General features: G+C 31.5%; 6 protein-coding genes across 7 annotated transcripts; 3 read left to right on the forward strand and 3 right to left on the reverse strand.

Annotated features, from left to right (window-relative positions):
* The first annotated feature begins 286 nt into the window (after positions 1 to 286).
* On the forward strand, positions 287 to 3,873 carry TPR12 (Tetratricopeptide repeat (TPR)-like superfamily protein). Its single transcript, XM_012212458.4, has 7 exons — positions 287 to 1,352; positions 1,441 to 1,636; positions 1,792 to 1,964; positions 2,118 to 2,451; positions 2,520 to 2,724; positions 2,854 to 2,954; positions 3,401 to 3,873. Exons 1-7 carry the CDS (start codon positions 556 to 558, stop codon positions 3,551 to 3,553), a joined length of 1,959 nt encoding a protein of 652 aa, XP_012067848.1. The 5' UTR covers positions 287 to 555; the 3' UTR covers positions 3,554 to 3,873.
* Positions 3,874 to 6,428: 2,555 nt separating this feature from the next.
* On the reverse strand, positions 6,429 to 8,027 carry LOC105630593 (nucleolar GTP-binding protein). Its single transcript, XM_012212454.4, has one exon. The coding sequence runs from the start codon at positions 7,767 to 7,769 to the stop codon at positions 6,729 to 6,731; it is 1,041 nt and encodes a 346-aa protein (XP_012067844.1). The 5' UTR covers positions 7,770 to 8,027; the 3' UTR covers positions 6,429 to 6,728.
* Positions 8,028 to 12,018: 3,991 nt separating this feature from the next.
* On the forward strand, positions 12,019 to 14,287 carry LOC149493514 (uncharacterized). 2 transcript variants are annotated; one of them, XM_089726189.1, is made up of 2 exons: positions 12,019 to 12,191; positions 12,268 to 14,287. In XM_089726189.1, the coding sequence occupies exon 2, from the start codon at positions 12,594 to 12,596 to the stop codon at positions 13,746 to 13,748; it is 1,155 nt and encodes a 384-aa protein (XP_089582315.1). In that variant the 5' UTR covers positions 12,019 to 12,191; positions 12,268 to 12,593; the 3' UTR covers positions 13,749 to 14,287. The 2 variants fall into 2 exon arrangements, with proteins under 2 accessions (XP_089582315.1, XP_089582316.1); XM_089726190.1 differs by having other exon boundaries at positions 12,536 to 14,287.
* Positions 14,288 to 14,752: 465 nt separating this feature from the next.
* LOC105630591 (F-box protein AUF2) lies at positions 14,753 to 16,124 on the reverse strand. The gene has a single exon (XM_012212453.4). It carries the CDS (start codon positions 15,880 to 15,882, stop codon positions 14,908 to 14,910), a length of 975 nt encoding a protein of 324 aa, XP_012067843.1. The 5' UTR covers positions 15,883 to 16,124; the 3' UTR covers positions 14,753 to 14,907.
* Positions 16,125 to 18,736: 2,612 nt separating this feature from the next.
* On the forward strand, positions 18,737 to 19,695 carry LOC105648241 (NDR1/HIN1-like protein 13). Its single transcript, XM_012234559.4, has one exon. The coding sequence runs from the start codon at positions 18,826 to 18,828 to the stop codon at positions 19,552 to 19,554; it is 729 nt and encodes a 242-aa protein (XP_012089949.2). The 5' UTR covers positions 18,737 to 18,825; the 3' UTR covers positions 19,555 to 19,695.
* Positions 19,696 to 24,461: 4,766 nt separating this feature from the next.
* LOC105630590 (putative trehalose-phosphate phosphatase C) lies at positions 24,462 to 27,164 on the reverse strand. The gene is made up of 12 exons (XM_012212452.4): positions 27,011 to 27,164; positions 26,619 to 26,921; positions 26,355 to 26,495; positions 26,188 to 26,259; positions 25,978 to 26,076; positions 25,780 to 25,836; positions 25,585 to 25,686; positions 25,386 to 25,463; positions 25,209 to 25,278; positions 25,044 to 25,114; positions 24,849 to 24,941; positions 24,462 to 24,750 (listed from the first exon to the last, which is right to left on the reverse strand). The coding sequence occupies exons 2-12, from the start codon at positions 26,892 to 26,894 to the stop codon at positions 24,682 to 24,684; spliced, it is 1,128 nt and encodes a 375-aa protein (XP_012067842.1). The 5' UTR covers positions 26,895 to 26,921; positions 27,011 to 27,164; the 3' UTR covers positions 24,462 to 24,681.
* Between the last annotated feature and the right edge of the window lie 805 nt (positions 27,165 to 27,969).

A 27,969-nucleotide genomic window follows, 5' to 3' on the forward strand; every position in this document is an offset into this window, starting at 1 on the left:
GTCTCTTCTCTATTATTCATCATTAGCATTTAAGTTGCAATTTCTTGAATACAACTATTCCTTTTTGTTTGTTTTGTACCGTGTGGCCCTTAATGAGACTACTGACTGGACATTTTATATATGTATTATGAACAGAATGTTCCCATTTTTATACACAAATTTTTCTTCTTTCCAAGACTAGACCCTAAAGAAAAAAGAAAAGAAAAGAAAAAAAAAAAAAAAAAAAAAAAAAGCTAGTTTCTTGGAAGCCACTCTTGAGAGCTTGTGACTTTATATATACATTAATATACAACTTCTAAGGTTGCCCTATTGCATTGAATCCTTCATGTTCAAGCCATTGATCATTTCTTTATTTCTTTTGTAATTCCTTCAATTCTTTCTTCTAATATATTTCTAAAACCAAAGTTGGTTTTCGAGTTGTATGTATACATTATGCTTATTACACTAATAACACTCTTTTTTTAACATTTCTTGCTCTATTTTTTGAAATAATTCATTCCTCTGTTTTTATAAAGTCTTTCCCAGCAGACAAATAGAAACTTGGAGTGAATTATAATGGCGGAAACAGCAAATTATCCAATGGAACACCAACTGGGTTGTGGTCTAATGGGCGGAATATTCCCTCGCCGGAGTTTCTGGCGACGGAAAACACCTGTATATTCACTGCCAACAATAGAGAAAGAGAGCAGCAGCAACAATGTTATCTTGAAAGAAAAGCCTCCTATTTCAAAAACAAAATCTGATTCTTCCTTTCTTGAAACATCCAATCTCTCTAAAAAACCCAACAGAAAATCCATTGATATTGCAAGAAGTTCAACATCATCCACAGGTTCAAGCCAAGTAAAACTAAGGAAGGCATTATCAAGTGAGTCCAAAGACCTTGGCATGATAATCACTAATACTTGTCAGCAATCCAAAGATAGTAAAGCTCTGGTTCGAGCAAATTCTAGCAATTTAATGCTAATTCATAAGAATATTCAAGAAACAAATTCTAATACTACTACTCCTAGAGCAAGAAATAGCTTTGGGAATGGTGTTATGGGAAACATTGTGAGACAGTCCAGTGGTGAATTTCGACAATGTCAAAGTCCGTCAAAAATTAAAATGGATCCTGAGATTTTGAAGAATGTGGGAAATGAGAAATACAAGAAAGGGAGATATGAAGAGGCATTAGGGTATTATGATAGAGCAATTTCCCTCGATTCGAGTAAGGCAATTTACCGAAGCAATAAAAGTGCTGCTTTGATAGGATTAGGCCGTCTTACAGACGCTGTTGTTGAGTGTAAAGAAGCTATTAGGCTTGATCCTTCTTATCAAAGAGCTCATCACCGTTTAGCAGAATTATATGTCAGGTAGTAGATGCTCCGTCAAGAATGTTTAATTCGTGAATTGAAAAGAAATGACAAAAAGTAATTTTTTGTATGATTTTGTGTTATGCAGATTAGGAGAAGCAGAGAAAGCGTTATATCATTATAAACAATCAGGCTCCTGCGCTGACTCTCAAGACATTGCACAGGTTCAGGCCTTTCAGAAGCACCTGAATAAATGCATCGAAGCTCGGAAACTAAAAGAATGGAATGTTTTAGTAAAGGAGACTGACTGTGCAATTTCCTCTGGTGCTGATTCATCTCCAAAGGTAATTACAACTTTTAATGTGAATTTCACATATTCTAAATAAAAAGAAAACCTCAAAATAACTAAACAGCAAGTGCTGCTTTTGTAGAAAAAACAGTTTCAACATCAATCCAAAATGGGTTCTTAATCAAGATTGTTTTTCTTTATAATCTTTAGGTATATGCTATGCAAGCCGAGGCCTTATTGAGACTACACAGACATGAAGAGGCCTACAGAGCCTACCGAAGAGGACCGAATTTTAGCATTGATTCTTGTACTAAGTGCTTTGGCCTGGCCACTACCTCTCATCTCTTAATGATTGGGGCACAGGTGTACATGGGTGCAGGCAGGTTAGTATATGTGAAATTTTGTTTTAATTCCTTTAAACAATTATTAGAGAACAGGACTATTTGAACAAGGAAAACGTTTGTTGTTATAATATTTGCAAATGATTATAAGATAAATATGATAAAATTTATTAAAAATTAATTTTGCATTCATAGGTTTGATGATGCAACAGAAGTGGCTCAACAAGCAGCTCGACTTGATCCAAGCAGCAGAGAAGCGAACACAGTAGTAAAAGTTGCTAGAGCAGTAGCATCTGCAAGATTGAGTGGGAACTTGTTATACAATGCTTCAAAATTCTCTGAGGCTTGTGTTGCATATAGTGAAGGGCTAGACCATGAGCCTTACAATTCAATTTTACTATGCAACCGAGCAGCTTGTCGATCCAAGCTTCATCAATTTGAAAAAGCTGTGGAAGACTGCACTGCTGCTCTTACATTGCAGCCTAATTATAGCAAGGCTAGGCTAAGAAGGGCTCATTGCAATGCTAAGGTAAATTCTTATATTTCTTTTTTTTTTTTTTTCTTTATTCTGGATTAATTATTGTATTTTATTGATAGTTGGAAAGATGGGAAGCTTCAATTCAAGATTATGAGATGTTAATAAGAGAAAGTCCAGCAGATGAGGAAATAGGTAGAGCCTTGTTCGAGGCTAAGATTCAGTTAAAGAAGCAACGCGGCGAAGATATTAAAGACTTGAAATTTGGTTCTAATTTGGTTTTTATATCAAGCAATGAAACTTTCAGATACTTGGTAACTTCACCTGGTAAGTTCTCCATTTCATGCATTTATTTAGAGTTTTTTTTTTTTTTTTTTTTTTTTTTTTTTTTTTTTTTTTTTAATTTGAAGATGAAAATCAATTTTTCTTTTATGTGTAATTGACATTTTTTTACAGGAATGTCTGTGGTGCTTTTTTGTAACAAAGAGAATCATAAGCAAGTGTTGCAGCTGATGGAGCAAGTCTGCAAGAGATTCCCATCTGTCAATTTTCTTAAGGTTTGTTTGTCTTCAAGAATTTGAATAAACTATAAACCTGAATGATTAGATGCCTAAAATCAATTTAGAGACTTTAAAATTCCCATATAGAAATAATTTTTAGCAGTCTAATCACACCAACCAGTCATATATCGAAATGCTTTTAACCATTTTGAAACTTTTCCCTCTACATAATCAAGTAAAAGAGAATAACATATCATATCATAATTAATCACAATGATTCAAAGAATATAATTTTTGTAAAAAGAAGCAATTAACCGGTAATTATGGTCCTTTATCTTCCCAAAGTTCAGCAGTCTTGATCTATCTATAGCTGATAATCATTTGCATATCAGTTAAAGTTTAAAACAGTTACTGCATCGACATTTTCCCTTTTAAGGCTACCTTCAGCAACAGCTTTTTAGATAGAACTGTATAACTGTATGTTATTGTAATTATAATTGCAGGTGGAGGTAGAAGACCATCCCTACTTAGCAAAGTCAGAGAATGTAATATCTCTTCCATCCTTCAAGATATACAAGAACGGATCAAGAGTGAAAGAAATTCCAGGAAATAACTGCGAATTATTGGAAAAATCAGTCAAATTGTATAGCAGTTGAAGATTAATTAATTAGCAAAAAAAAAAAATCATAAAATTTGTGCATATGGATATCGAAACAGAGAGATTCACATTTTAAAAAGAAAAAAAAAAAAAAAGAGTTTGAAGATTACAAAAAAAAGCAGCAATATCTGGTCTGCAACTTTGCCAGCATCATACATAAAGTAGAAAAAGGTTAAGGAAGGAATCATACCGGCTGCATTGAGATAATTGGAGAGTTCTTTTTTATTTCTTGATTATAATTTTTTGTTTCTTGTAATTTATTATGATTTCTTATATAATGCTTAATGACTGTGTTCTTGCTGTTCTGCATTCTTTGAATATCATGGTGATTGATCTCATATTTCTTAATTTTCTTACAATTATTACAGAAATAAAAGTTCTTGTAATTTGTATGATTTTACAAATTTACAACCATGCAACCAAACATGATAAATAAATTCATAGGTTGGGCGAATACATTCCAACCATATTTCTTTCAGCTGGAACCTATAATGTGACAAAGCCCATTTTATTGCATCCGTTAGAAATGGAAGGTCTGGTACCATTTATTAACATTAGACTTAGAGGAATAGATTAATAGAAATTTCTTTTATTTATTCTTTTATGTTTTTATATCCCCTTCCCTATAGAACACTTCACGCTAAAATTTATAGACAGCTATCGAGTGATTTAGACATGTTGAACAGACACCTAGTAGTAAATATTAGATTTAATAATATTAATTTAATATCATTTTATATTTAATGACAATAATAATAATAATAATAATAATAATAATAATGTGTGCAAATTTATAATAAAAAGGAACAAGAGGTTAATTATGTATAGTTTTTTATGATCTTAATGTTTCAGTATCTAATCCAAGAATCAGTATTTAATTAAGAAAAGTAATAAGCCTTTGTTACACATGGTTTATAAGTCCGATTATATACCAAATCAATTCATAAAAAAAAAAATTAAAAAGATTATAGAGATTAATAAATATTATATTTGACCTCCATTAACTCTCATTTATATTATATTAAAAAAACTTCACGCACGATATGAAAAGGTTAACCATCATTTACATTTCACTTTTTTAATCAAGATTGACTTGTTTAAACCGAGTTTATGGCCCGATTATGAACCAAACTAATAAAATATATAGAAACTCTCGTAAATCGAGTTCATACAAACTCTCGTCAATATGCAGTCTTCAAATCTGCAGGCGAATTGTTGGATTCATCTGCTGGAACTGTAAAGATTCTCAATTCTCTACCAATAACCAGAGCAAGATGCACAAAAGCATGCTTTGCTGACACAAGAATCAACAAAAATATGTAGAAACTGTCAGAGAATCAAGGTCAAATTGCATGGCACACATTATCCGTACATGCATAATTGGAAAATTTAGCCCAAAGTGTAATTAGGGGCGGCCAAAATCCAGTTTTTGGAACCAGAACCATTGTTCCGAACTGGTGGGAATCGAAACCGGTTCAAACCGGTTCAATTCCAGTTCCATCAGTTTTGGAACCGTGAACCGGCGGTTTCGGCTCCAGTTGGAACCGACAGTTCTAGTTCCATTTGAAACCGGACGGAACCGTCCAGAACTGGTCTAAAACCGACTGAAATCGTCGAAAAATCGGCCGGAGAACCGGTCGAAACCGTCAGTTTTGAAACCATTAAGGAACCGAAATCAGAACCAGAACCGTTCGGTTCTAAATTGTAACCGAAACCGTTAATTTTTGGTTCGATTTCGGAATCGAAACCGGCTGTTCCGGAACCGTGGCCACCCCTGAGTGTAATCAAGATAGTAAAAATTCAAATAAGAAGATATTGTCCTTGTGAAATGAGACTGAGGGGAACAATAAGATTACCAATATTGTCCTTATGAAATTTAAGATATTCTAAAATAATCTTAGTCTATACCAATAAAAAAATTTTAACCTAAAAATATATATAATATTTCTATAATTTGATTGTATTCTTTTTACTTTTTTTGTAATAGATAAATAAATATAGATAATTATGCATTTTAAATTTTTACTATTATTATCTTATTGTGTCTAATTACATTTTATTTCATTATATTATTATGTAAATTATAAATAATAATTTAATAATTCTTAACAATTTATTATTATTAATTTATAATTTAGCTTCAACATTATTATTTTAAATAATATATGTAAATGAGTATTTTTTTTAAATTTATTTTAAATAAATATATCTAGATGATTCAGATTTGATTTATAAAGATTATAGTTATATTTGTTTAATTACAAATTGCACTCTAATTTAGTTAGCTAAAAAATAAGATAAAAAATATTATTTTTAAATATCTCGAATTTAATTAGCTATATTGATATCTTATATAATTTAAATCCTATTTCTATTAAAGAATATAATTTTATTAATAATTTTTTAAAATGCTTTCATTATTTTGATTGGCTAAAAAAAAAATTATTATTATTTATAAGTATTTAATTTAATTTATTAGATTGCTTTCTTACTTTATTGTTAATGTATATTTATTTACTAAAAAAGATTACAGTGAAAGTTATTAACAAAATATATAAATTAATTATAAAAAGTATAATAGAAGCTATAAGATTATCTTTATAAATCAATTTGGTTTTTCCTTAAAAAAGAAAATGAAAATTGTATTAATCAGTATATTAACATAGAATTAAAAAATATTTATTATATATATAAACTGTAATATAATTTAACCATTCAATCTAAATAAGAATTTATATATTTAATATTATATAAATAAAAATTTAACGAATATAATGAATGAACATATAACAAATATATAGCCAACATGCAACGCACACAAAGGCTAGTATATATAAAATTCTTAAGTAAAGGGTAATTAGATAATTGGCAAATACAAAAGAAACAACTCAAGCTATTCACGGTAGCAAAATCCTTTCCAGTTTACAAAGATATACAAATATAATGCAATTTCTCAAAGTTTTATCATAAAACAACAAAAGAAAAAAAGTAAGCTATAAATCCTGATTAGGATTGGATTTCCCTATTCCCACACAAGAACCCAGAAAGAAAATTTTTTAAAAAAATTAAAGTTTCCTGAAAGAAGAACAGAAAAATTATTGAACAGGGAAGAATTAAAGTTGGAAAATTATTTTGAGTTACATTGTGAAATGGAAATAGCTTCATCAGACTCTTCATCTCTTCCAACTTCGACTTCTTGATAATGGATCTTTGATTCCACCGACAACCCATGTTTCTTTTGCAATATCACTAGAAAGTTTGTAGAAATCTGTGTCATATCTCATCACCACCAAACTCTCTTTTTTTGCACTATTTCTTTTCTCTTCCTCTATTAAAGCTTTTAGCTTCTTTCCTTTTTTCTCTTCTTGTTCTTGCTGCTCTTCTTCTTCTTCTTCTTCTTCTTCTTCTTCTTCTCCTTCTTTCTCTTCTAGCCAGCTCTTTGCAGGAGCAGAACGACACCGCATAAGCAACAGTGCATTAGGAGGAGGAACAGAGGACGTAGCAATAGACTCATCACTGAAACACTTGTCTTTTTTCTTTTCTTTGCAAAACTCGTTGTTTTGATTTTCTTGTAAAACCATAAACCATTTTGAGAATATAGTTCTTGAAGCTTCACTACCATCACTAATTCCTTCACCACCACCACGATTATTATTTTCTTGACATTCTTCATCGTCTTCATCGTCTTCTTCATCATCTGTCGTAATATCTGATCGCGGAATAGACCCAAAGCATCGGAAATCGAATCTTATGTTTCTTAAACAAGTCAAGAATTGCATTATATCTTTCTTGAATCCAAAAGAATCCATCCAACCTGATCTCTTCTTTTTTTCCCGGTTATTATGAATTCTTTCAATTTCTTCCATAACTGATTGCCAACTTTTGCATGCAGTGGCTTTGTGCCTGACTTTGATCTGACCAGCACAGGTGACCTTCGGTGAAGTTGGTTCTGAAATCTCTGAACCCATTTGCTTGTTTTTGGCCCATAAGAGAGGGCTAGCTTGGCCACCAGCACCACCACTTCTGGTGCTAGATTTCTTTAAATGGTGGTGGCGGTGGAGGTGGTTATGACGGAGGCTTTGGTGGCGCTTGCTGTGTTCCGACGGTCTAGCAGGACTGCAAATGGGCTTAGGAAGTAAAGTTAAGTGAGCTCTAGAAGGAAAACATACCAAAAGATCTGTAGAAGGAGGTGCTTTGGTTTCTCTTCCTTTCATTTTGAGTTGTCTGAACTGAAATGAAAAATTTGTTGTTCTTGATTTTCAGATCTTAGATACTACAGGTTTTTTGGGTTTTGAGGAATTAAAGTATATTTAAAAGAAAGGAGGGAAGCTAAGCTAAGAGATATAATTGACAGCTTTCATTTGCTTTATCAACCTTTTTTATTGGTGTCTCTCTCTCTTTACCATCTGTTTGTTAATTTTTCTAACTCACACTCACTCCTTTTTGGAGCCCTTTGAAATGGGGTCACAAGAAGTGAGCTTCTCACTATGTTAGCCTTTGCTTTTCTTTCCTTTTTCCTTTTATTTTATTGGTTCACCAATAAAAAATAAAATAAAATAGAATTGGTTTCGGCTTATATTCCAACTTCAAAGTTTGAAAAGGATTCTAATAAAGCAATATTTGTTGGATCAGTTAAATAACTATTATTGTAACTCTCGTTATGATAACGAATGAGTAGACATGAATCTGAAATTCTCTGTTGAAGAATATTTGAGTCGGCTATTTACTTTTAATTTTTTACCTTTTTTTTAAGTAGGAAAATACTTGTGTAGACCCGTTATTGGCATACCGAACCAATAAAAATAGAAATTTTTAAAAATTTATTCCTATTTTATCTCTTTTTTGGTCAAAAATATCATCGGTTCAACAAAAATTTTTATTTTCATTAGGTTGGTCTATCGATAAAGCCTTGAACTCGATTTAGACAAGTTAATCCCTTTTAAATAATCAATTAATTTATTTGAAAAAATAATTGGTTAATTTAAAAATACGCAATTAACTAATTTGTGAAGCTACCTCTTCTTTTTTTTTTTTTTTTTTTTTTTTTGAGTATTGGAGGAAGGAGATTCAAACTCAAATCTATTGACATATGTAATTACGCTGGGTTATCCCTTAGTGTATATTTGTATAAGTAATTTAAACATAACTTTAAAATAGTTTTGTATGCTGATTTACTGATTTGTTACAATAGCCAAAGGAGATATATTAATTAAATAAGAACTGCAAACATTTTTTTAACACAAGAATATTGTTGCTATTTCTAAAATTTATTAAGATAATTTTGTCTTTTGGTGGTCAAAGATTAATCTTAAAAGTAAAAACATAATGAGAAGTAAGTATGGTTACCTATTTCACTAATTTAATTTAAGGAATTTCTAACATTCTTAAGTAATTTTTTTGGTATATAAACTAAATCAAGTACTATTTTATTTATAATTTTCCACTTAAAACTAAATTTGGCCAACTTAAGCCAAACAAACACTACCAATCTATTCATATCTTCATATAAAGAGATTGAGGACATCAATCATATTATTAGTAACTAACGAAATTTTTTTTTTTAAAATGTTCAATCGATAAACATATTAAAAAAAGAAAATTAAATATAATATAAAAGAAAAGAAAAAAATGAGTAGGAAAAGTTGCAAAACCCACGAGCCTTGTTTCATGGACCAATCATACCCTCAACTTGTGATACATAGTGAGTTGTGACCCTTTCAACTGTTATATATTAAACACACACATATCAACAATCTATAAAGCTTTATATATTTTCTAATCTGTGCTTATTAGTTGTTATAGTAAAAGTAAAAGTAGGAGAGTGATTACTGTTAATCTAAGTTTAATTTTTAATTAGGACAATAAAAGGTACACCGAAAGTTTAGAAACTGGTTGAAAAAAGAGATTTTAATGTAATTATAAAGTGGATATTTTCATAATGAAGGGTGTAATGCACTTGATGAGAACATGGATTTGAGAGCATATGGCCCCCTCCAACCACTACACCTTTGCGTTAAGATTAGCCCTTCTCTTTGCTTTTTTGCTTGGGACCTTCCACGAAGGAGAAGCTCTCATTAAATTTTCTTTCTTTACAAACAAATATCTCTATATAAATATTATTCCTATTCAATCTCGATGATTTGTAGTTACCATTATCATGATATGGATATAAGAGAGAGATGGTCTGTGGGGTATAAGATGTTAAAACCTATTAATGGGTCTTGTTCTTTGTTTGGAACTTTGGTGCTGTGTTCGTGTTGATGTACATGTACTTGATTTGGAATTCTTGGAAATTAGGTTTTCTCTATTTTGTTGTTTAATTGAAAGAAAATTCCAAGAATGATCATAATATGGCAATTGCGATTGATGCTGTGCAAGAATCTTGTGATATGATTAACTCAAAGCTGATCAAATTCTTTTTCGCTTATCAAAACATCATAATTTGTCATTTTTATGCATTAATCATAAGTCCTCTACCTCAGTATTAATCCTTTCCATCTAGGTGCTAGAGTCTGTATAATTATTTTCTTGCTTTTAACGATCACTAATTTAGTTATACAAGAACTCTTTTTTTTTTTCCAAGAATTTTTGGTAATATTAGTTAGTAATATATACAATCAGATAAAACTTTTTTTTTACTGATAAGTATTGATTAAAGTGATAAGCGAAATCAATTTCCCTAACATTTTGTTGGAAAGACAAAAAAATCTGGAAGGGATTACATCTCCTAGTTATACTAAAAAGGAATTATTCTTTTTTTTTATCTTAAACTTTTGATCACTTAATATTTTTCAATTTGTATACATATCTCCACGTTTGGGCGAAATAATGTTTAAGTAATATCTTTCAACAGTAACACTTCATATTTCTAAACTCTGACCTTACAAGAATGAATATTAATAGTTTTTAGCTAGAACTATGAGATTTTCAATTTAATTGTAGCCTAAATAATTAATTTTTGAAAAAAAAAAAAAAAAAAAAAAAAACCCACACACTTAAAGTGAGTGCAGTCAAACTAGAGAAGCAGCTTACATGAACATGCTTGTTACTAGACAACAAGAACACAGTATATTAGCTAGTAGATCACCACGTATAAAACTCAACAAAGCTTCCAGAACAAGTATAATAATACTGTCATAATAAAATAATAAACAAAATAATAATAATTAGATCATTTTCTTAGAATCAAACATATAACATTCTGATAAAAAAAAAAAAAGAATCATATGCATGCTTAGTTTGTTAGCCCTTCCTTTTTTTTCCAACTTTTTTTAAGAATAAAAGGCTAAAAAAGCAAGCGGGCCGAGCAAGCTAAGCCTAATTGTAGACCAAAAACATTACAACAATTAATAATGATAAATAAATAAATAAAGTGAGATGATATTGCATGTCCTATTCCATCATTTGAGACATTGTAGGGTTTAGAGCAGATGGTAGGAGTGGAGAAGATGAGGTTTTTACAACTCTCTGTAAAACCAAAAATAATTATTCCTATGATGTTCTTAGCTTTGTTATTTCAATGTTTAAATTCCTCCCAATTGCTTTTAGAGGGGACAAAAATGATGCCTTTGACAAATTGATACCAAAGTTATCTTCTTGGTCTTTTTCATTCTAGAGGTAAAATTTTTCAAAATTACTCTTCATTCAAATTTCTTTATAACCTCTTTTCTTTTTCCTTTAAATATTGTTACACATAAGTGTAAGAATTTCACTAGATGTGCAACTAAATAAATTTTCAATTTGAGAGTAAAATTGGTAAATTCCAAAGCAAGTATAATTTGTTTTGGGTTTTTAAATTTTATTTTTCATTGATTTATAATGAATCTATGGACTGGGTCTAGGCATAAGTCAAACTCTATCCATAGTTAGTGTGATACAAGTTGATATGAAAGCCCTTGAATGAATGTATATTATGCCCTCACATGATTTAATAATTAACTTGTGATGATGGACTCTAAAAAGAAAACCAAGCAAAGTAGCCAAAAGTTGAACTTTTAGAATTCCTACTAAAAAAAAAAATAAAAATAATAATCATATAAAGGTGAAATTTAGCTTTCATTTTGAACCACAAATTGCTTTTCTCATATTTCAATTCGTTCTTACTTATCTAACTTTTCTTTTTTATTTTTATACACATAAAAATATATATCTTAATCTGAAAACTTGAGCATTTATTATAATTGCAATCGCACTCGAAATTGGACTTTAAACAGTTCAATCAATGTATAATTAGTAATCGGACATCATTATTTAGCTTCAGTTTCTACCGTAAGTAAATTGAAGCTCAATATTTGATGGGTTTCAATTCTTGGAACAGTGGTAACATTATATAGCCCCTAATATATGATGTGTCATCCAGCTGGCATCATGTGGCTTACGTGGACCCCACTGGCTAAAGTGGATGTGATGACATGGAATGGATGGGCCTATCCATAAAAGAACCGTCTTTACACTGGAAGCATTAGCTTCTGAGTCAGCTGTCATCATAGGCCCAGTCCACTCAGCCCTCAAATGATTTCCGTCTTCTTCAATCAGAAAAACATGATCCAATAAAACCCTAATGGTGGCACGTGCTCTGAACCTGCGGGAGAACAATCTCTAACGTATTGACTAATAACAGCTCGAAGAAATTCAAGGTATTTTTCTTTTCCACTTCCATTCCCAAAAAAACTGAATCAAAAATCACAATTTTCGATTATTTCGCTTCGTCAGGTATGGAGTACCTCAATAAATCCCAAAATGCAGATTCAGTCCTAAGTTTATCTCATATCTGACCGTCGGTTTATATATATATTTTTTTTAACTTGCAGTGGTACTGTTTAAAAAACATCCAATATGTTTTTACCAATTCACTTATCATCCCCTTCTTCGTTCAAACCAGAAAATTGTCTTCTCTTTTTACCAAAAAAATACCCTTGACCCCTCAGCTTGCTGTGTTTGCATCTCTTCTCTGAAATTTATTGCGCTTTCTGTTTTGTAGTTTGATATGTTGATGATAGCTGCAAAACCTCTTTAAAACCCCACAAAAAAGAAAAGAAATGATTCCTTCGATCTGCAGAACTCTTATATGGCCATCTCCAAAATCCTCTGCTCTTGTTCATAAATCCCCAATCCCATATCCACTATTCCTCTTTTCCTTTTCCACATCAATTCCCCAAAAAACTGAATCCAAAATCACAATCTTCAATTATTTGGTCACTCAACAACACTTCTCCCCTAAATTTGCTTCCAGTATCACTTCATCAACTACCAAGTACCTCAAGAAACCTCAAAATGCAGATTCAGTGCTGAGTTTCCTCAAGGAAAGTGGTTTCTCTAAAACCCATATAGAACGTATTGTTCAAAAAATGCCCAAGCTTCTCTCTGCTAAACTTGAGAAAACAATCAAGCCCAAATTCAAGATGTTTCAAGATTTGGGTTTTGACTCTACCGATCTTGTTGAGATAATATCAGTGAGTCCTTGGATTCTGGCTGTGAGTGCTGATAATAAGTTAAGGCCATCTATTTTAGTGTTGAAGAATTTGTTGGGATCTAATGCTAATATTTCTGCATTGTTAAAGATTTCTAGCTGGTTTTTGAAACATGATTTGGGAAGAACAATGATACCTAACATAGAATACTTGAAGAGTTGTGGGATTAGTTTGTCCCAGATATTTAAATATATGCATCACTTTCCCCGGTTTTTTCTTTTGAAGCCAGAGAACATTAAGGGTTTCGTTAAACGGGTTGATGAGATGGGTGTTGATAGGAAATCAAAGAACTTTCTTAGTGCTATTAAGGTAGTGAGTTCCATGACCAAAGAGAAATGGGAGCACAAGTTGAAGCTCCTTAGGGAAATAGGGTTTTCAGAGGAAGATATTTTGTCTGTTATTAGGAAGGCGCCTCGCGCGCTTGCATCATCAGAGGTGAAGATCGAGCAGGTAACACAGTTGTTGCTGAGTTATGAAGACACAAATATCACTTATATTGCTTGCCACCCAGATTTGCTTTGTTGGAGTGTTAACCAAAGACTGAAACCTCGACTAGATGTGCTTAAGGCCCTGAAAAGTAAGAATTTGCTTAAGAAAATACCTAGTTTGACTACAGTTTGTAAGATCACAAATGCACAGTTCTCCCGCAAGTTTGTGATCCCTTATTCAAATGAACTTGGGGACTGCTCATTGGCAAGAGTATTACTTGTCAACAACCCTTGATCATTCGAAGAGTAATGCTTGCATTGATAGAGTTCATTCAAAATGTATATTTTGCAAGCAGCAAGGCATGAGACCTGCACTATGGCAGAAGATGCAGGCAATTACTAAAAGAACGAAAATGAGGAAGTTCCTCTGTAACAGTGGGAAACACTTGAGCAAACTATGAAGTTGACATTGATCAAACATATATTATCGAGGTCTCCAGAAATATCTGCCGACAAGGTGATATCGTTAAGTACAGTAATTACGTGAGATTTGCTGCTTTGGAATCTGGCATATTTTAAGTTATCTGCATGCTGTTGTTCAGATATTTAATAGCACAACTCTGTTTAATTGGGATACATCATGAGTATTTTGTCAGTTATTAATCCTTATCAGGTTAGGTTTTTGCTCTTACTAAGTTTAACAATTGCAAGGCTGGTTGATATGATGGCTGCTGTATAATCTAGAAATTTGCTTCGACTTAGGCATCATAGCGATGCAAGCTTGAATTGCTGCTATTGGTTTCTCTCATATAAATCATGATATTTCTTACCAAATCTACTACATTATCTTTATATCAAAATTGTGCTAAGAAAATTATCAGTTTAGCAATGAATGTTTCAACATTTGCATGTGCATTCCAGTTCCAGCCTAGAATTAATATTGCAGACGAAATTTCCAGATTGGAGTGCCAGCAAGCACCTCAATTAGTTTGAACAATTACAAGCATCTATCATCCAGCATGGCCTTGCATCGCAGGTCTTAATGTTCATAGTTGTTAAATGCTTGTTTCCACTATCTTGACCAACTCAGCCACCATTTAGGAATTTATTAGACTCAAGCTTTTTCATTATATTATTTCCAAATCAAGAGATTCAATATAAATTACCAAACACTGTAATCAAGATTTATGTTGTAGTAATTTTTAACTTCTTTCCACGAGCAAATTTTTTAGAGTATTCAAAGAAAAAGAAGCATATATACAAATTTGATTGTTAAACTAATAAACGGAAAGCAAAAACTACAGAATCTTGATAAATATAATTGAAGACTGTTAATAAAAATAATATACATAATTATTCCTCTTATTTACATAAGCGATAACAATGTGTTAACATTTTTTCCTGAGTGAAGACTGTTAATGAAAATTATACTTTATGCAAACTCCTAGCATTAATTAAAACGAGTTCATTTCCAGTAAATATCCCTTACTCTTTAGAAGTAGCTGTACAGCTTCTCCATATACCCCACCACCAAAAGCAGTCGTTGCCAGCTCAGCGTCCTCCACGTCAGCTGCCGCAACTTCACTACGACCATCACCATCCTTCCCGACGGAAGGCCTGACCACAACCAATGTCGCACCTTCCACCCAACTCCCGTTATTGAGTTGCACTCTTCGCTTGTGCCTCATCCTCATTCTCACGCTCGGCACCATTGTCCTGCTCGCCTCCCATTCCCACTCATCACTTTCAGGCGCCGTCGTCTCCATTCTACACTCTCTCAAACCCTCCTTGTCCATCACCACCTTCCCTTCCCCTTCCTTATCTTTCAATACCAATCTCTCCATCTCCTTGTGTTCTTTCACAACCTCTTTTAGTAAATAATGTCTTGCCGATGCTGCAATCAACGCACTGATCGTCCACACTACTCTCGCCTTCAAACCTTCGGCAACATCGAAATCCACATCAGCACTGTCATCATCTGAATTTGCTGCCGCTGTGCGAAAACCTAAAATCACGCAACTCTTCAACGTCTTACCGAAATCGGCTCTCCATTTGATAACAACGCCTTTGTCTAATTTTAAGTCACCGGCCGGTAGTTCGATTTGCAGGGCTCGGATCCGATCGAATCGACAGAGGATTTGGGCGGGGGAATTTTGAGTTAGGGTTAGTGTTGCGGTGGGCTTCTGATCGCAGTTGAAGAGGTCATGAATAGACTTGAGGAGCGACTTGAAGAAGGCGAAGAGGATCGAGTCGGTGTCTAAGTCAGGCGAAATTACACGATCGACTCTTAGAAATAACGATTCAGTTTGCGGAACGAGTGAGTTGAAACGTTTCGAAACGGAGAGGCAGCGGATCAAGGTTTTGATATCAGAGACGGAGTTGAAGATCAGAAGGATGAGGGAGTCCGGGAGACGATCAAAGCCGTCCATTTTGATCAAATGATTTTTCTTATGCCCGTTCGTGGAAACGAAAAGAGACGTGAATGGGAGGTAGTGAGGTTTTAGATATTTATGTTTTATGGAATAGGGAAAATTGGGCTTCGGGAAAGGGTGGGCATTTGACCGTTGAGTTTTGAACAATGGAATATTTTATTCGTTTTTGCCGGCTTAGTTATTGGACTGTCGTATGTCGATCAGAGAAGTGAACAAGTCCAATTGATCAACTGCCACAATAGTTCAGCAGGTCGTTAGGAGAAGATACCAGCGGCACCAGCCCACTTGGATTCTCCATATATATATTTTTTTTTCCAACTATGGCTTATCTTTTGGTATATGACATAATTTTTTTTTAAAATAATAGTGAGCAACTCGTGTTTAAATAATTAAGCGGCCCAAATTGGAAAATATTTGCTTATCCATTAAATGATATTAACTGTACAAAGAAATTTTATACATAGACATTGTGAATATTAAGGAAGTGGTAATTTTACTTTTGTTTATATTAAAAACGTTAATGATTTATTCAAATTATTTTAAAAATGTTTTAAAATCATGTTTATTCAAATTAATAATGAAAGATGTCAATCAGATGGTGGTCGGATTGATATTCTTACTTATGTGAATCTTTTCGATCACAGTTATTTTTATTAATTTGGTGAGCCAATGGATGGACTATTGTCACCAATCGTTTCCATAGGCCGGACTGGCACTAGAACCCAGGTAAGTTTAAGGCCCCTAAGACCCGTAATAAGCCTAAACTATAAAATCCATACACGCCACACGCAAAATCTTGGAAACAATAAGTCCATACAGCCAAAATTTCTGATTTTTGATTTAATAAAAATTTCAAAATTTCAAAAATAAAATTACTGGGTGTTTCAGCTACTTTCTATTGTGTAATCTGTAGTGTTATTTAAATTTATAAAAGTTTACAATGGATTATGCCTATAGGTAGAGGGAATATTTTATATTTTTTTATTCATTTAGATAGTCATAAATTAAAATCCTTTTTGCAATTATTGTGAGTTGACGATACATATTAGATTTAACGTTGACATGCATCTTAATTAGTCACTTATCCGATTTGGGTTTTTATTGAAAATTTTTTTTAGTCGTTAATTGTTTTAAATTTCTATCCACTAAATTTAGTTGTTTTACTAAGTATTATTTATTTTTAAAGCTATCAACTGTTTTACTAACAGTTTATAAACGTTGCATTATTGAACGTTATAAATAATGTTTATACAAAACCTAAGTAAATATTTGTTACTTTAACTAAATGTTAAAGAGTAATATTTTTTTATAAGTGAAAGGATTTGAATCAAAGATCTTCCACTTTATCATAACGAAAAGATCAATCAAATCACATCTGATTGACGTAATTAATATTAATTAATAATTTAAATTTAATGAAAATATATAGGAGAAAATCTTGTTTATTCCTAAAATCTATCATTTTACTTTTCATCAATAAAATAAGGTCCATGTGATGCTATAAGAAAATACTTAAAATCATAGAAATATAGGAATAATCAGTTATTCACATTCTTTTAAATAATAATTAATCAGTTACAAACACGTAATGCACGCGTTTGATTATCTTAGCGGAGCCAAAGTTATCAAGAATTAACAAATCATATACTAGATATGGTCAATATATCACATAGACATAATGTGAATTTATTATTTTCATCAATAAAAAGAGAGATGTTATCATCACGCTCTCTATTTTCAGAGGATCTATTAAACAACGTGACTTAATTTTTTATTATATTTTTCCTATTTATTCGTTTTTGTTCTTATTGCCCTTTATGTCTTCACTATTAGGAAAAAACTTATCTAGATCGAATTTATGGCTCTAGTTATGGATTAAACTAATAGAATTAAAGATTTTTTAAAAAGTGTTCCAACTTTATCAATTTTTTTTCCCACGTGTATAGTAAGAAATATCTCCATTTCAATAAAAAAAAACTTTAATTCCATTGGTTTAATTCACAAGTAGGGCAATGAACCTGATCTAGATGAGTATTTTCCTCTCTTTTAGTCACGATCAAAATTCTTTTTACGCTCAAAATGATTTTTTATTCGTGCATTAAAGATGCTCTTATATTTAAAGTTGGAATTTGATATATTTGGTTAAAGGAAGAAAATTCCTACTCTCAATATTTTTTGTTCCTATTGTCCACGTCCAATGGTTTTTTCCCCGCGGAGAAATTATCGGACCTGTTCCTAGTTTGATTACCCATGATAGGCTGAAGTAGAAAAATTATGAGCCCATAAATCAAAAGTTTTAGGAACTCCATTCGATTGGACTCGCAACATTATTTTGTACAAAGCTGAGCTAAGCCCTAAGCCCACTAATCGGCTCCAACCTCTTTTGATATACTTTCTCCACCATGACCACAGCTTGTTCAATTCTAAATACTTACAACTTAAACAGCATATTTTGCCTTACGTGTCAGAAGGTTGGATTCACGATTGACACTGCATTTGGATATAAATTTAGGGAGAAAAATGAATTTTTTAAGAAATATATAAGGAGAAAATATAAAAAAATAAGTTTATTTTCTTTCTTGATATTAAGATATGTGTGAGGAAATAAAGAGGAAAAATCATTTTATAAATGATAAAATGATGAGTTTAGTCTTCACTTTCTCAAAAAAAAAAAAAAAAAAAAAAAAAAAAAAAATTTCAAACTTGTATTTATTTTACCTTTTTTTTTACTATTATTCAAAATTGTGCTATTTACTTAGTTAAATTGACCGGCTAAAGAAAGTCTAACAATAGTATATTCTCTCAAAAATCAAAACAAAATTGACCAATAAAAACTTAGCATCTATTGACACGTGGCACATCCACCGTTTCTTTTGCAAAGCCATCATCTTCTTCCTCATACACTATCTTTCCTTTCCCTACCAACTTTCCCAATTCTCGATGGCAGCAGGGCGGCCTCCAATAGCCCCTCCTCATCCTTCTTCTTCTGTTCATGAACCGGTTACATCTCAATCTCGACCCGTTTTCCAGTCAGGTACTTACATCGTCCAAATCCCTAAAGACCAAATCTATCGCATTCCACCTCCAGAAAATGCAGAAATTTTTGAGCGCCATCGAAAACCAGAACAGTCAAAACGTCGATCTTCTATTTGTTCTTGGTTTTCCTGTTTCATAATCATTGCTCTTATTATTATTGCTGTAGGCCTCGCTTTAGGACTTTCTTTTTCTTTTCCTGAACCTAAAAACCCTAAGTTTAAGATACAACGTTTTGTTTTCGTAAACTCAACATCTCATTCACAGCCTTTTTACGACATTAGGTTACAAGTTTATAACCCAAATGCGAAATCAGACATTTTGTACAAGAAAGAGGGTGTCATTTCACTCTTCTTTAAACAACAAAAATTGGCGGCTGCAAAGTTTCCTCATTTTCTCCAAAATGACAATACATCAACAGCAAAAAGGATCCTTCTAAAAGGCTCCAATACCAACTGGAGCTCAAGAACCAGAGGAAAAGTCTCACTTTCCTTAAAGATGGATATTCCTGTCAGAATGAAAATTAGCCGTTTCAAAACTGGGGATGCCGTTCTTGCTATTGCATGTGATCTTACTGTAGATAAGTTGGGTAAAGGGTTGAAATTAGTTTCTGAGAAATGTAAAACATATCGTTAATTAATTAGCATAATTCGTAGTGTTGTAGGCTTTTTTTTTTTTTTTTTTAAATTTAGTTTAATGTTTCTTGTACCATCTAAATTCTTCGTTAGAGCCCATGTTCTTAATTTGAACCCAATTAAGTAATTTGTTGAATTTGTACGCCGATCTAATATAAACGAATTGATTTTATACACGAATTCTAAAGTTCGAACACAGCTCACGTACGGTATGAATTATTTTAGTTTTTTGGCAATGGATTTTAATAAAAGCATTATTTTTATTTTATAATTAACATGTTATTTGTAGCATTAATTAATGTTGGATTATAAAGGAGTAGTGCACACCTACACGTTTTGCCAGACAAGTGTTTGAATGAAAATCTAGCAAAACATGGTTTCAAAAGAACACCTTGTAAGTGCTGAATAAGACTGATGCACATGAGTATATCCTATCCTTTCCTTTCCAGCTTTCCGGTAAGAGAATCATTAAATTATTGAACCATAAAAAGCAAATTAAAAGAATGTTGATAGTACTTAAGATATAATTAAACTCTATGACACTGCACTGGCTAGCAATTCACCCTAGGAAAGTGCATCCACCATTAATAAATATCATGGAAAAATACAAAAACTTCAGTATGTGTCAATTCATAAGTATGGAACTCTTCAACAATCATCACCTGTCCCTATTAAACTTATACTTCAATAATTTGACAGCAAAAACTATTAAAAAATCGTCAAAATCACATGATTTTATAATTAAATAAAAAAATGTGTTAATTATTTTTTGAGAAAATGACTTAATTATTTGTCATTAAGCAAATAAAAATAAAACTTTGAATGATGTTTGTTATGTTCAAAAATAGTTGGCTTCAATTCCTAATAATTTGGCCTTTTACTCTTTTTATATGTATGGAATTAAAAGGAGAGGATCTTTTTTCTCCAATAATGAAGAGTAGGAATCAAACCCTATTATACAAACACATTATTCATTTGTTCCCTACATGAAGGTCATATGGGTCACATGGAAATTTGAATTTATCTGATCTCATCTAATGTTAAAAACAAACCCTAACAAAGACAAATTTACGGTACAAAAACAATTATTCAAAAAATAAAAGAAAACAAAGTTCTCGACCCTCTAAGCTGGGGACCAATTTTCCAAGAATCGCACGACTGGGAAACAAGATCCATGGCCAAATCAGACAGCTATGTGTATAGGACCATCAAAGAAAATCCAAAACACACGTACAAAAAATTATAATATATAACCAATGAGGAGAGGTTAGAGCGGTAACATAAATTTGGGTTGGAAACCATGATTTTTATAAGATTAGAAGTTTGTTTAAAATGATCTTAGTTTCGTACTTAAAAAAAATATAAAATAATGGTGAAAAAGGAGAAATAAGTATAATATGTAGTTTTATAATGGAGACATATGGATGTTTAATGGTTGTGCATCGTGGATTTAGGCTGTAAAAACTCTGGAATGCAAAGGCTTTATTATTAATATTATAAGGTTAAAAACATTATAATATAGTTTGTTGGAAGATGGATGATTTGATGAATGCATTGAAATTGAAAATGTTGTTCAATTAAATAAAATTAATAGAATTGGAGATCTGAAACTTTAGAGAGACCCATAATCTGAAAGAAATCTGCTAAAATGGAAGTTAAAAGAGAGTGAGGTTTGTTGGTTGGTTGTTTAAGGGGAAGTGGGCTTCTCCACCAATAATTGGAGCTTCTGCTAACATAGTTTATTTGAGTTTAGGCAACCAATGATGGGTTGAATCTAGTGGGAACCTTTTTCTTTTTACAATTAATGATAAAGAGTTTTTTTTTTTTTTTAAATGAAAGCATTTTTATTGTTTGGAAGCATGTTGGATGTCCCCATATAAAATTTATGTCCTCTTCAAATCAAGCATTTTAAGTGGATTCCAACTCCTCTTCAACCATGGCTTCCTCCTTCACCTGTTAGTGGGTTTCCCTTTCACCACCTAATCCTTGAAAATAACCATTAAACTATAAATTTCCATCCGTTAAAAAACCAAATTCAGATTCCTTTGATCTTCTAAGGTGGGCTCTCCGAAATCCAACTGCCCAATTGTTTAGCTCTACATTTCCATTCCCACTCCTTCACTTCTTCTGATATCTTATTTTATCTTTTAATTTTTTTTAAATAAATGAACAAATTAATAATCGGTTTGTACGACATTTCTTTTTTTTAATTTGACTCTAATTGAACATCGAATGTGAGACATTTTACTTATGGAGACAAATTTAATATAAACGAACCGAAGTTTATTTTTAGTTACTCATTTAGTATGAATATATAAGATATATGTTCCTTGTACCCAATGTGGATGCCAACTCTTTCAAACTTATAATAAGTCCAAGTCTGTCTTCTACTATTACTTCAATATATTGTTTTGGATGCAAAGACTGATATTAATTATAACAAGAGGATAGGACCAAAAGTATATTTATAATAACAATTTTTGAGTTGAAACATACCAAAAAAAAAAAAAAAAAGAAGTTGCAATATTATTGGATAAGAAGTATTTTGATCTTAACTTAACTAAAAAATGATAATTTGTTTTTTACCTTAATAATTTACCTCAAAACTATTATTTCTACTCAATAATGGGAAGATGATGATGAGGATGAGCTTTCTGTTCTGGCTAGCTAGTTGGATGATATACCTATGTCAAATTCTAAGTGCAATAATGGAGTGATGTGTCCAAAGTGAACATATCAAGCAATGTTTTGAACATGCAATTTCAATTTACAAAATACAAGACATAAATAGCTATATATGGTCCCATCTAAATTTGTTATTTTCTTTTTTCAATCTTTTACAGCCTGCTCATTAATTCCATTGTTTCACATATCTTCCATCAAAGGCCTTGTACAAATTATGGTCTCTCCTCAATTGATAATAGCCTTAATTATTCACACATGCTACCTATATATGTGTAGCTAAAAGTGATACGGCCATACACATACATAGTTATTAAAAATAAGGGTTCTATTGCATAAATTTGCTTCTGAAATTTACGTGATTTATCTTGTGGCAACCTCAAGTTTGCGGAATCTATCATGACTCTACACTAATAGATCTCACACTCTCACGTTTTACTAATAACTATATCCATCACCAAAATGAAATGATTTTGCAAGAGTTTTATTATTATCCTGCATTTTTAGAGATATAGTTATTAATAAAATGTGAAAGTGTAATATCATTATAAGTCTCTGTAAATTGGAGAGGTAAATATGTGCATTTGGCTAAAAAAAAAAAAAAAAAAAAGTAAGTGCAGTGTGAATATTTATTGATGCATGTTATCGGAATAGAGAGAAAAGGGCATATCTCTCCACTTAGTAGCTAATGATTCGCTACCATAAGTATATTAATTCAACTTGCATACAAAAAAAACAACGGGTGCTAGAATTGTTAAAGAGGGTCTCAGTTTCCTAGGTTTGGTTGGTGTTTGTACTGAATAATAAACCTACGCACACATCAAACTTAATTACTTTTCAGAACATTATGTATGTATATGTTAATTGTAGTCGTACTTTTAGGCTTATTTCTGAGTCAGTTTGGTATCTTTCACACCTGTTGCATAAAGATTCTCTCTATTATTGTAGTTTTAACCTTTAAATTTAAAAGAGAGAAAGAGAGAAAGCTGCTGGTGTCTGTGTGGACACCAGGGTGGCCATGGTCTGAAAGCGAGACGCTAATTTCAAGAATTCCACGTTTCTGTATTTGACTGCCCACAATTCCATTTGCCTATTTCTTGGTGTCAAAGGAATTGAAAACGGACAACACATATTAATATATATAGTACTCTACACAAATCTCAAACACATTTTATATATTTGTGTTAGAAATTAACAGTTGGTTCATATTTATCCACAAGATATGGAGATAGCTCACACACTTCACGAGGAAGTGTGTAATAGGCAATGATCGAGGAGACGAGAGCATGCCATCTGATATTGGCCATGCGAAGTTGATGACATCATCTCTGATTAATAATTTTAGAGATTTGAAGAGTACTAGGCATTTTTGCATTTGTTTGGATTATTTATATAATTGTCTTGAGGAGTGCATTACTGAGTTAGTTAATTATCAACACCTGAGTTTGAGTTTTTCGATGACTCATTCTATGCAAAGATTACATGGTCAAGTGTTTAAAGCGCATTACAACGAACTGGCATTACTCGCAACATCAAATTATGGAACTAAACTATTAAACAAAAATGGAAGTTACATTCAGTAACTGCTATATATAATTATCTCTTTAAATTTAATTAAATAATCTTTTTATAAATCAAAAATAAAAATTTAAAATTATACAAATATTAATAAGAGATTATAAATCATACTCAAAAGATACATTATAGAAATTGCTATAATTATTGTTATTATCATTAAACTCAAGACAAAGAACTTCAAATTTAGGGTTTTCAATCATTGAAATATCGAACTTTATATATATATATACCAATAGTCATATATATGACTTCAAATAACACATGTTTCTTATGAAAAGTAAAAGAAAATTTGTTGTTACATGAGGTTCTTTTCAACACCATACCTTTTATATTCAAAATTTTAGTTGTATGTACGGTTTATACTATTTCCATGTTATTCTAATTATTGCCTATAGTGCCTACAATTTTCCTCTCAACTATAAGTTACTAGTTGAAACATTTTTTGAAAAAATTTTATTCTTTTCTAATACATTGAAAATTATTTTTAAAAAATTATGAAAATTTGAACCAATGATATTAAGTAAACTAGCTATACTAGCTACATAATTTTTTTGTATTCTACTCTTTTCATTACTAAATCCACATTAAAGTGAAAAAGTAAAAATTATCGTAAATGATATAGTTAGTTATGTGAAAAGCGAGAAAGAGTGAAGAAGTAAAAACATCCTAAAAAATGATTAGTTATATGAAAATCAATAGAGATTGATAAAGAGAGAGTGGTATATATTCCTCTCCAAAATTATGGAATTCTTTGAATTCCATTTCTTTTGTTTTTCATTTACAATTTCCAAACAAAGAAAAATTACATGTTGCACCCTCGATCAACAATAATATTATAGGGTGGAGGTTAATTTCATCCTTTTTTCACTTATACCCTTCTGTATTCTAGCATAGACGACCGCTTCCACTCTACCAAACGCCTTAGGAATTCTTTGACCTGAAAGAATACATACATTTATACAATTTCATAAGCCCATGCAAAACAAAAAATTTAATATTTTTAATAATAAACTCAAAGTCATGTTAAATTCTTGCCTCAGCTGGGTCTTGCAAAGAATATGAGGCATTAGTTTCCTTTGGAACTTTAGAAACAAGAATTCCAAGTCCTTGATCTCTATTGCGTAAAACCTGTTGATCATGCATAATAAAGATTATTTTGGAAGATCTAAAATATGAAAATGATAATTCATCATATTATTAATAAATAAAAAGAAAAGAAACATAATATACCTTGAATGCGTCCTCATCACTCCGATCATCGCCAATATAGACCGGTAAAACATCTTTAGAATTAGCATATCCTAAAATTTATAAGAAATATTGTTAGTTCAATATTATATATGAAATCATTTTAAAGAAGTAATTAACATAAAATTGAAAAAGATGGTTAATTACCTAGTGCTTCTAACAAGAATTCAAGAGCTTTGCCCTTATCCCATTTAATTGTTGGTCGGATCTCTAAAACCTGTTATTTCAGACAAAGGAAATTTTAATTAATTAGGCACATTTTCAGTTATGAGCATTAACCAAGCATTGCATAAACTAATTTTCCATTTATGAGTAATTAATTACCTTCCTCCCCTGAGTTAACCTAAGCTTGGGATAATCGTTAAGTACTGATTTAACTTGTTCAGCTAATGTATCCCACATCTGCAAAGAAAATAATAAGCCAATTATGTATTTATATTAATTATCTAATTAGCTATTCAAGCAAAAATGTCTTTTAAAAAAAGAAAAAGAATATATATATATATATAGATTTAACTTTTACCTTTTCATCAACACATCTGAAGTGTACGGACAGGCAAAATTTGTTATTTTCTACTTTAGCTCCAGGAATAGTTTTTGTTTTCTCTATCAAAACTTCATACACCTAAAAAAAATGAGAAAAACATTTAGTATTTTGACATGCATGCAACTATCTTTTTTAAACATGGGCAAGAGTTAATTATAAAAGGAAACAAACCTCATCAATCATGGGCAAAAATTTACTAGCAGGTTGAAAGAGTAGAGCTTCATGGTCCTGCAAAAATCCCAAATTAATAATTTTAGAACAGAATTTATATTTATAAGTTAATTACTGATCAAAATGGAAAAGGAAAATAAGGGAAAGAAAAACATGTATTAATAAAGCAGAAGAAGAAGTACTTGTACTACTACTAACTTTTTTTTTGTATTTGCGACTTTTAGACGATGGTCCCTTTATGTCCATGCCATGGCTACCAGCATAGTAAAGCCCTGCCAATTTTACAAAGCTGTAGACCTGCAAAATTTGCATAATAAAAATTAAATATAGTGAAAACCACCATTTCTTTTTTCCTTTTTCATTTTCTTTCAAGAAAAAAAGAAATAAACAGATGGGTCAATTACATACCTTGTCTCTGCACCTTCCAGTAACTATTGCAGTAGGAAAATATCTGGCAACATCTCTAACAGCCTCTCGCATCTAAATAAAGAAATAGTAATTAGAATAGGAGGAAATTAGTATAGGATATAATTAATAAAGAATAAAAAAAAAATTTAAAAAGAGTTGAATCTAACCTCACTAGTCATGAATGCTCGATCAGGGTCTTCTACAATGGGTGAAAGTGTGCCATCATAATCAAGAAACATCACTATCTGCTTTCCCTTTGATGCATTCAATATTTGCTCAAACATACTTAAAGCCGATGGATGATTAATCTGCAGTTATTCGTCATTTCAAGTTTGTTAAATTACCAGTCTTTATCTATATATATATATATACATATATAGAAGAAAACTTTAAGATTAAAAAGCAATATTTAAAAGAAAAAGCAAACTTACCATCCAAGATTTTCTTTCTTCAGTTTCAGATAAAGAAGAAGCAGTAGATTTAACACGAGTAGGCGAAGAGTCTCTCATAGAATCAACCCAATAAGCATTATTAGTTTTAGTTACTGCTTCTCCTCCGGCAGTTTCCATCTTCTTAACAAGTCGAGGAGAAGCTGTCAATACCGGTTCCGATACCACTGTTGAAAATAAAGATTTGGGGAATAAAACCCTAATCCTTATATCAATACTGGGTTTAGCATCCGATGCTATCACATTCTGGTTCGTCATTTTGCCTTTGTCTCAACAAATTAAGCTCTGCAAATAATACATTACATTAACAAGAAAGTAAAGGAAAGAAACTCAAATTTCAGAACTGAATAGGTAACATGCAGAGAGATGGATACCTGAGAAATAATAGAGAAGATTAATTAAGAAAAGAAAAGAGAAAGAGAGAAAGAGAGACAGAGAGAGAGGAAAGAGAAAGCAGAGGAGAAAACAGAGAGAAGAAAGGGAAGTGGTGGTTTGGTGTTAGGATGCAACAGAGAGGGGCTTAATAAAGGCCTCAAAAAGGTGAAAAACCACACGCGCATTATACACACACAATAACAACAAGTAGAGAAGAGAAGGTATTGTGTTTTTGGTCTAGTCATTTTACCTCAAAAAAACAAAAACATAAACTTGGTTTTCACAGCCACTAACTGACGAAACAACCACATACAACCTTTTCCCGCCTCTCTGTACTTTTTTAGCCACAAAACACCAGTTAAAATTTTTCTAAGAGAGAAAGCTAGGGACCACTATGATCCCACTTCAAAGAATATTTCTCTTTCTCTTTTTTTTTTTTTTCCTAAAAAAAAATTCCACTGATGTTGAAATTAACCCACTAAAAAAAATCCTAAAACAAATTAAAAACTACCATAACTTCCCAATTGATTATCTAGCCAAGTCTTCCTAACACTACCCATTTCGGTACATTTATATTCTATGTACTCCTTCTTTTGATATAAGTCAAATTTCATATTCTAGACTCTATATGTAGTTTTATGGAATTCAGTTTCGAAATGAACATCATTAATTAATTATTTATTTTATAAATCTGCTTCTAATTACTTACTTGATTGGTATGTTAAGGAGAAATCATAATTAAATTGTTGCATTTACAATTGATCAAGTTCGGTTCTAAAAGTGAAATCACATCATTGTAGAAAGCACGAAAATCACATCAAAAGTAGTAATAATAATAATAATAATGGGAATATGGTATGAGTCTATTTCATAGTTGTCATTGGAAGAGTGATTAGAGCTTGCCGTATGGGATATTTTGAGTAAAGGATTAAAAGAAAGATCGATTTCAGTCAATGAA

Source organism: Jatropha curcas, chromosome 9 (genome assembly GCF_041381405.1).
Source record: "Jatropha curcas cultivar XTBG-Jc1 chromosome 9, XTBG_Jcur_1.0, whole genome shotgun sequence".
Taxonomy (NCBI): Eukaryota; Viridiplantae; Streptophyta; class Magnoliopsida; order Malpighiales; family Euphorbiaceae; genus Jatropha; species Jatropha curcas.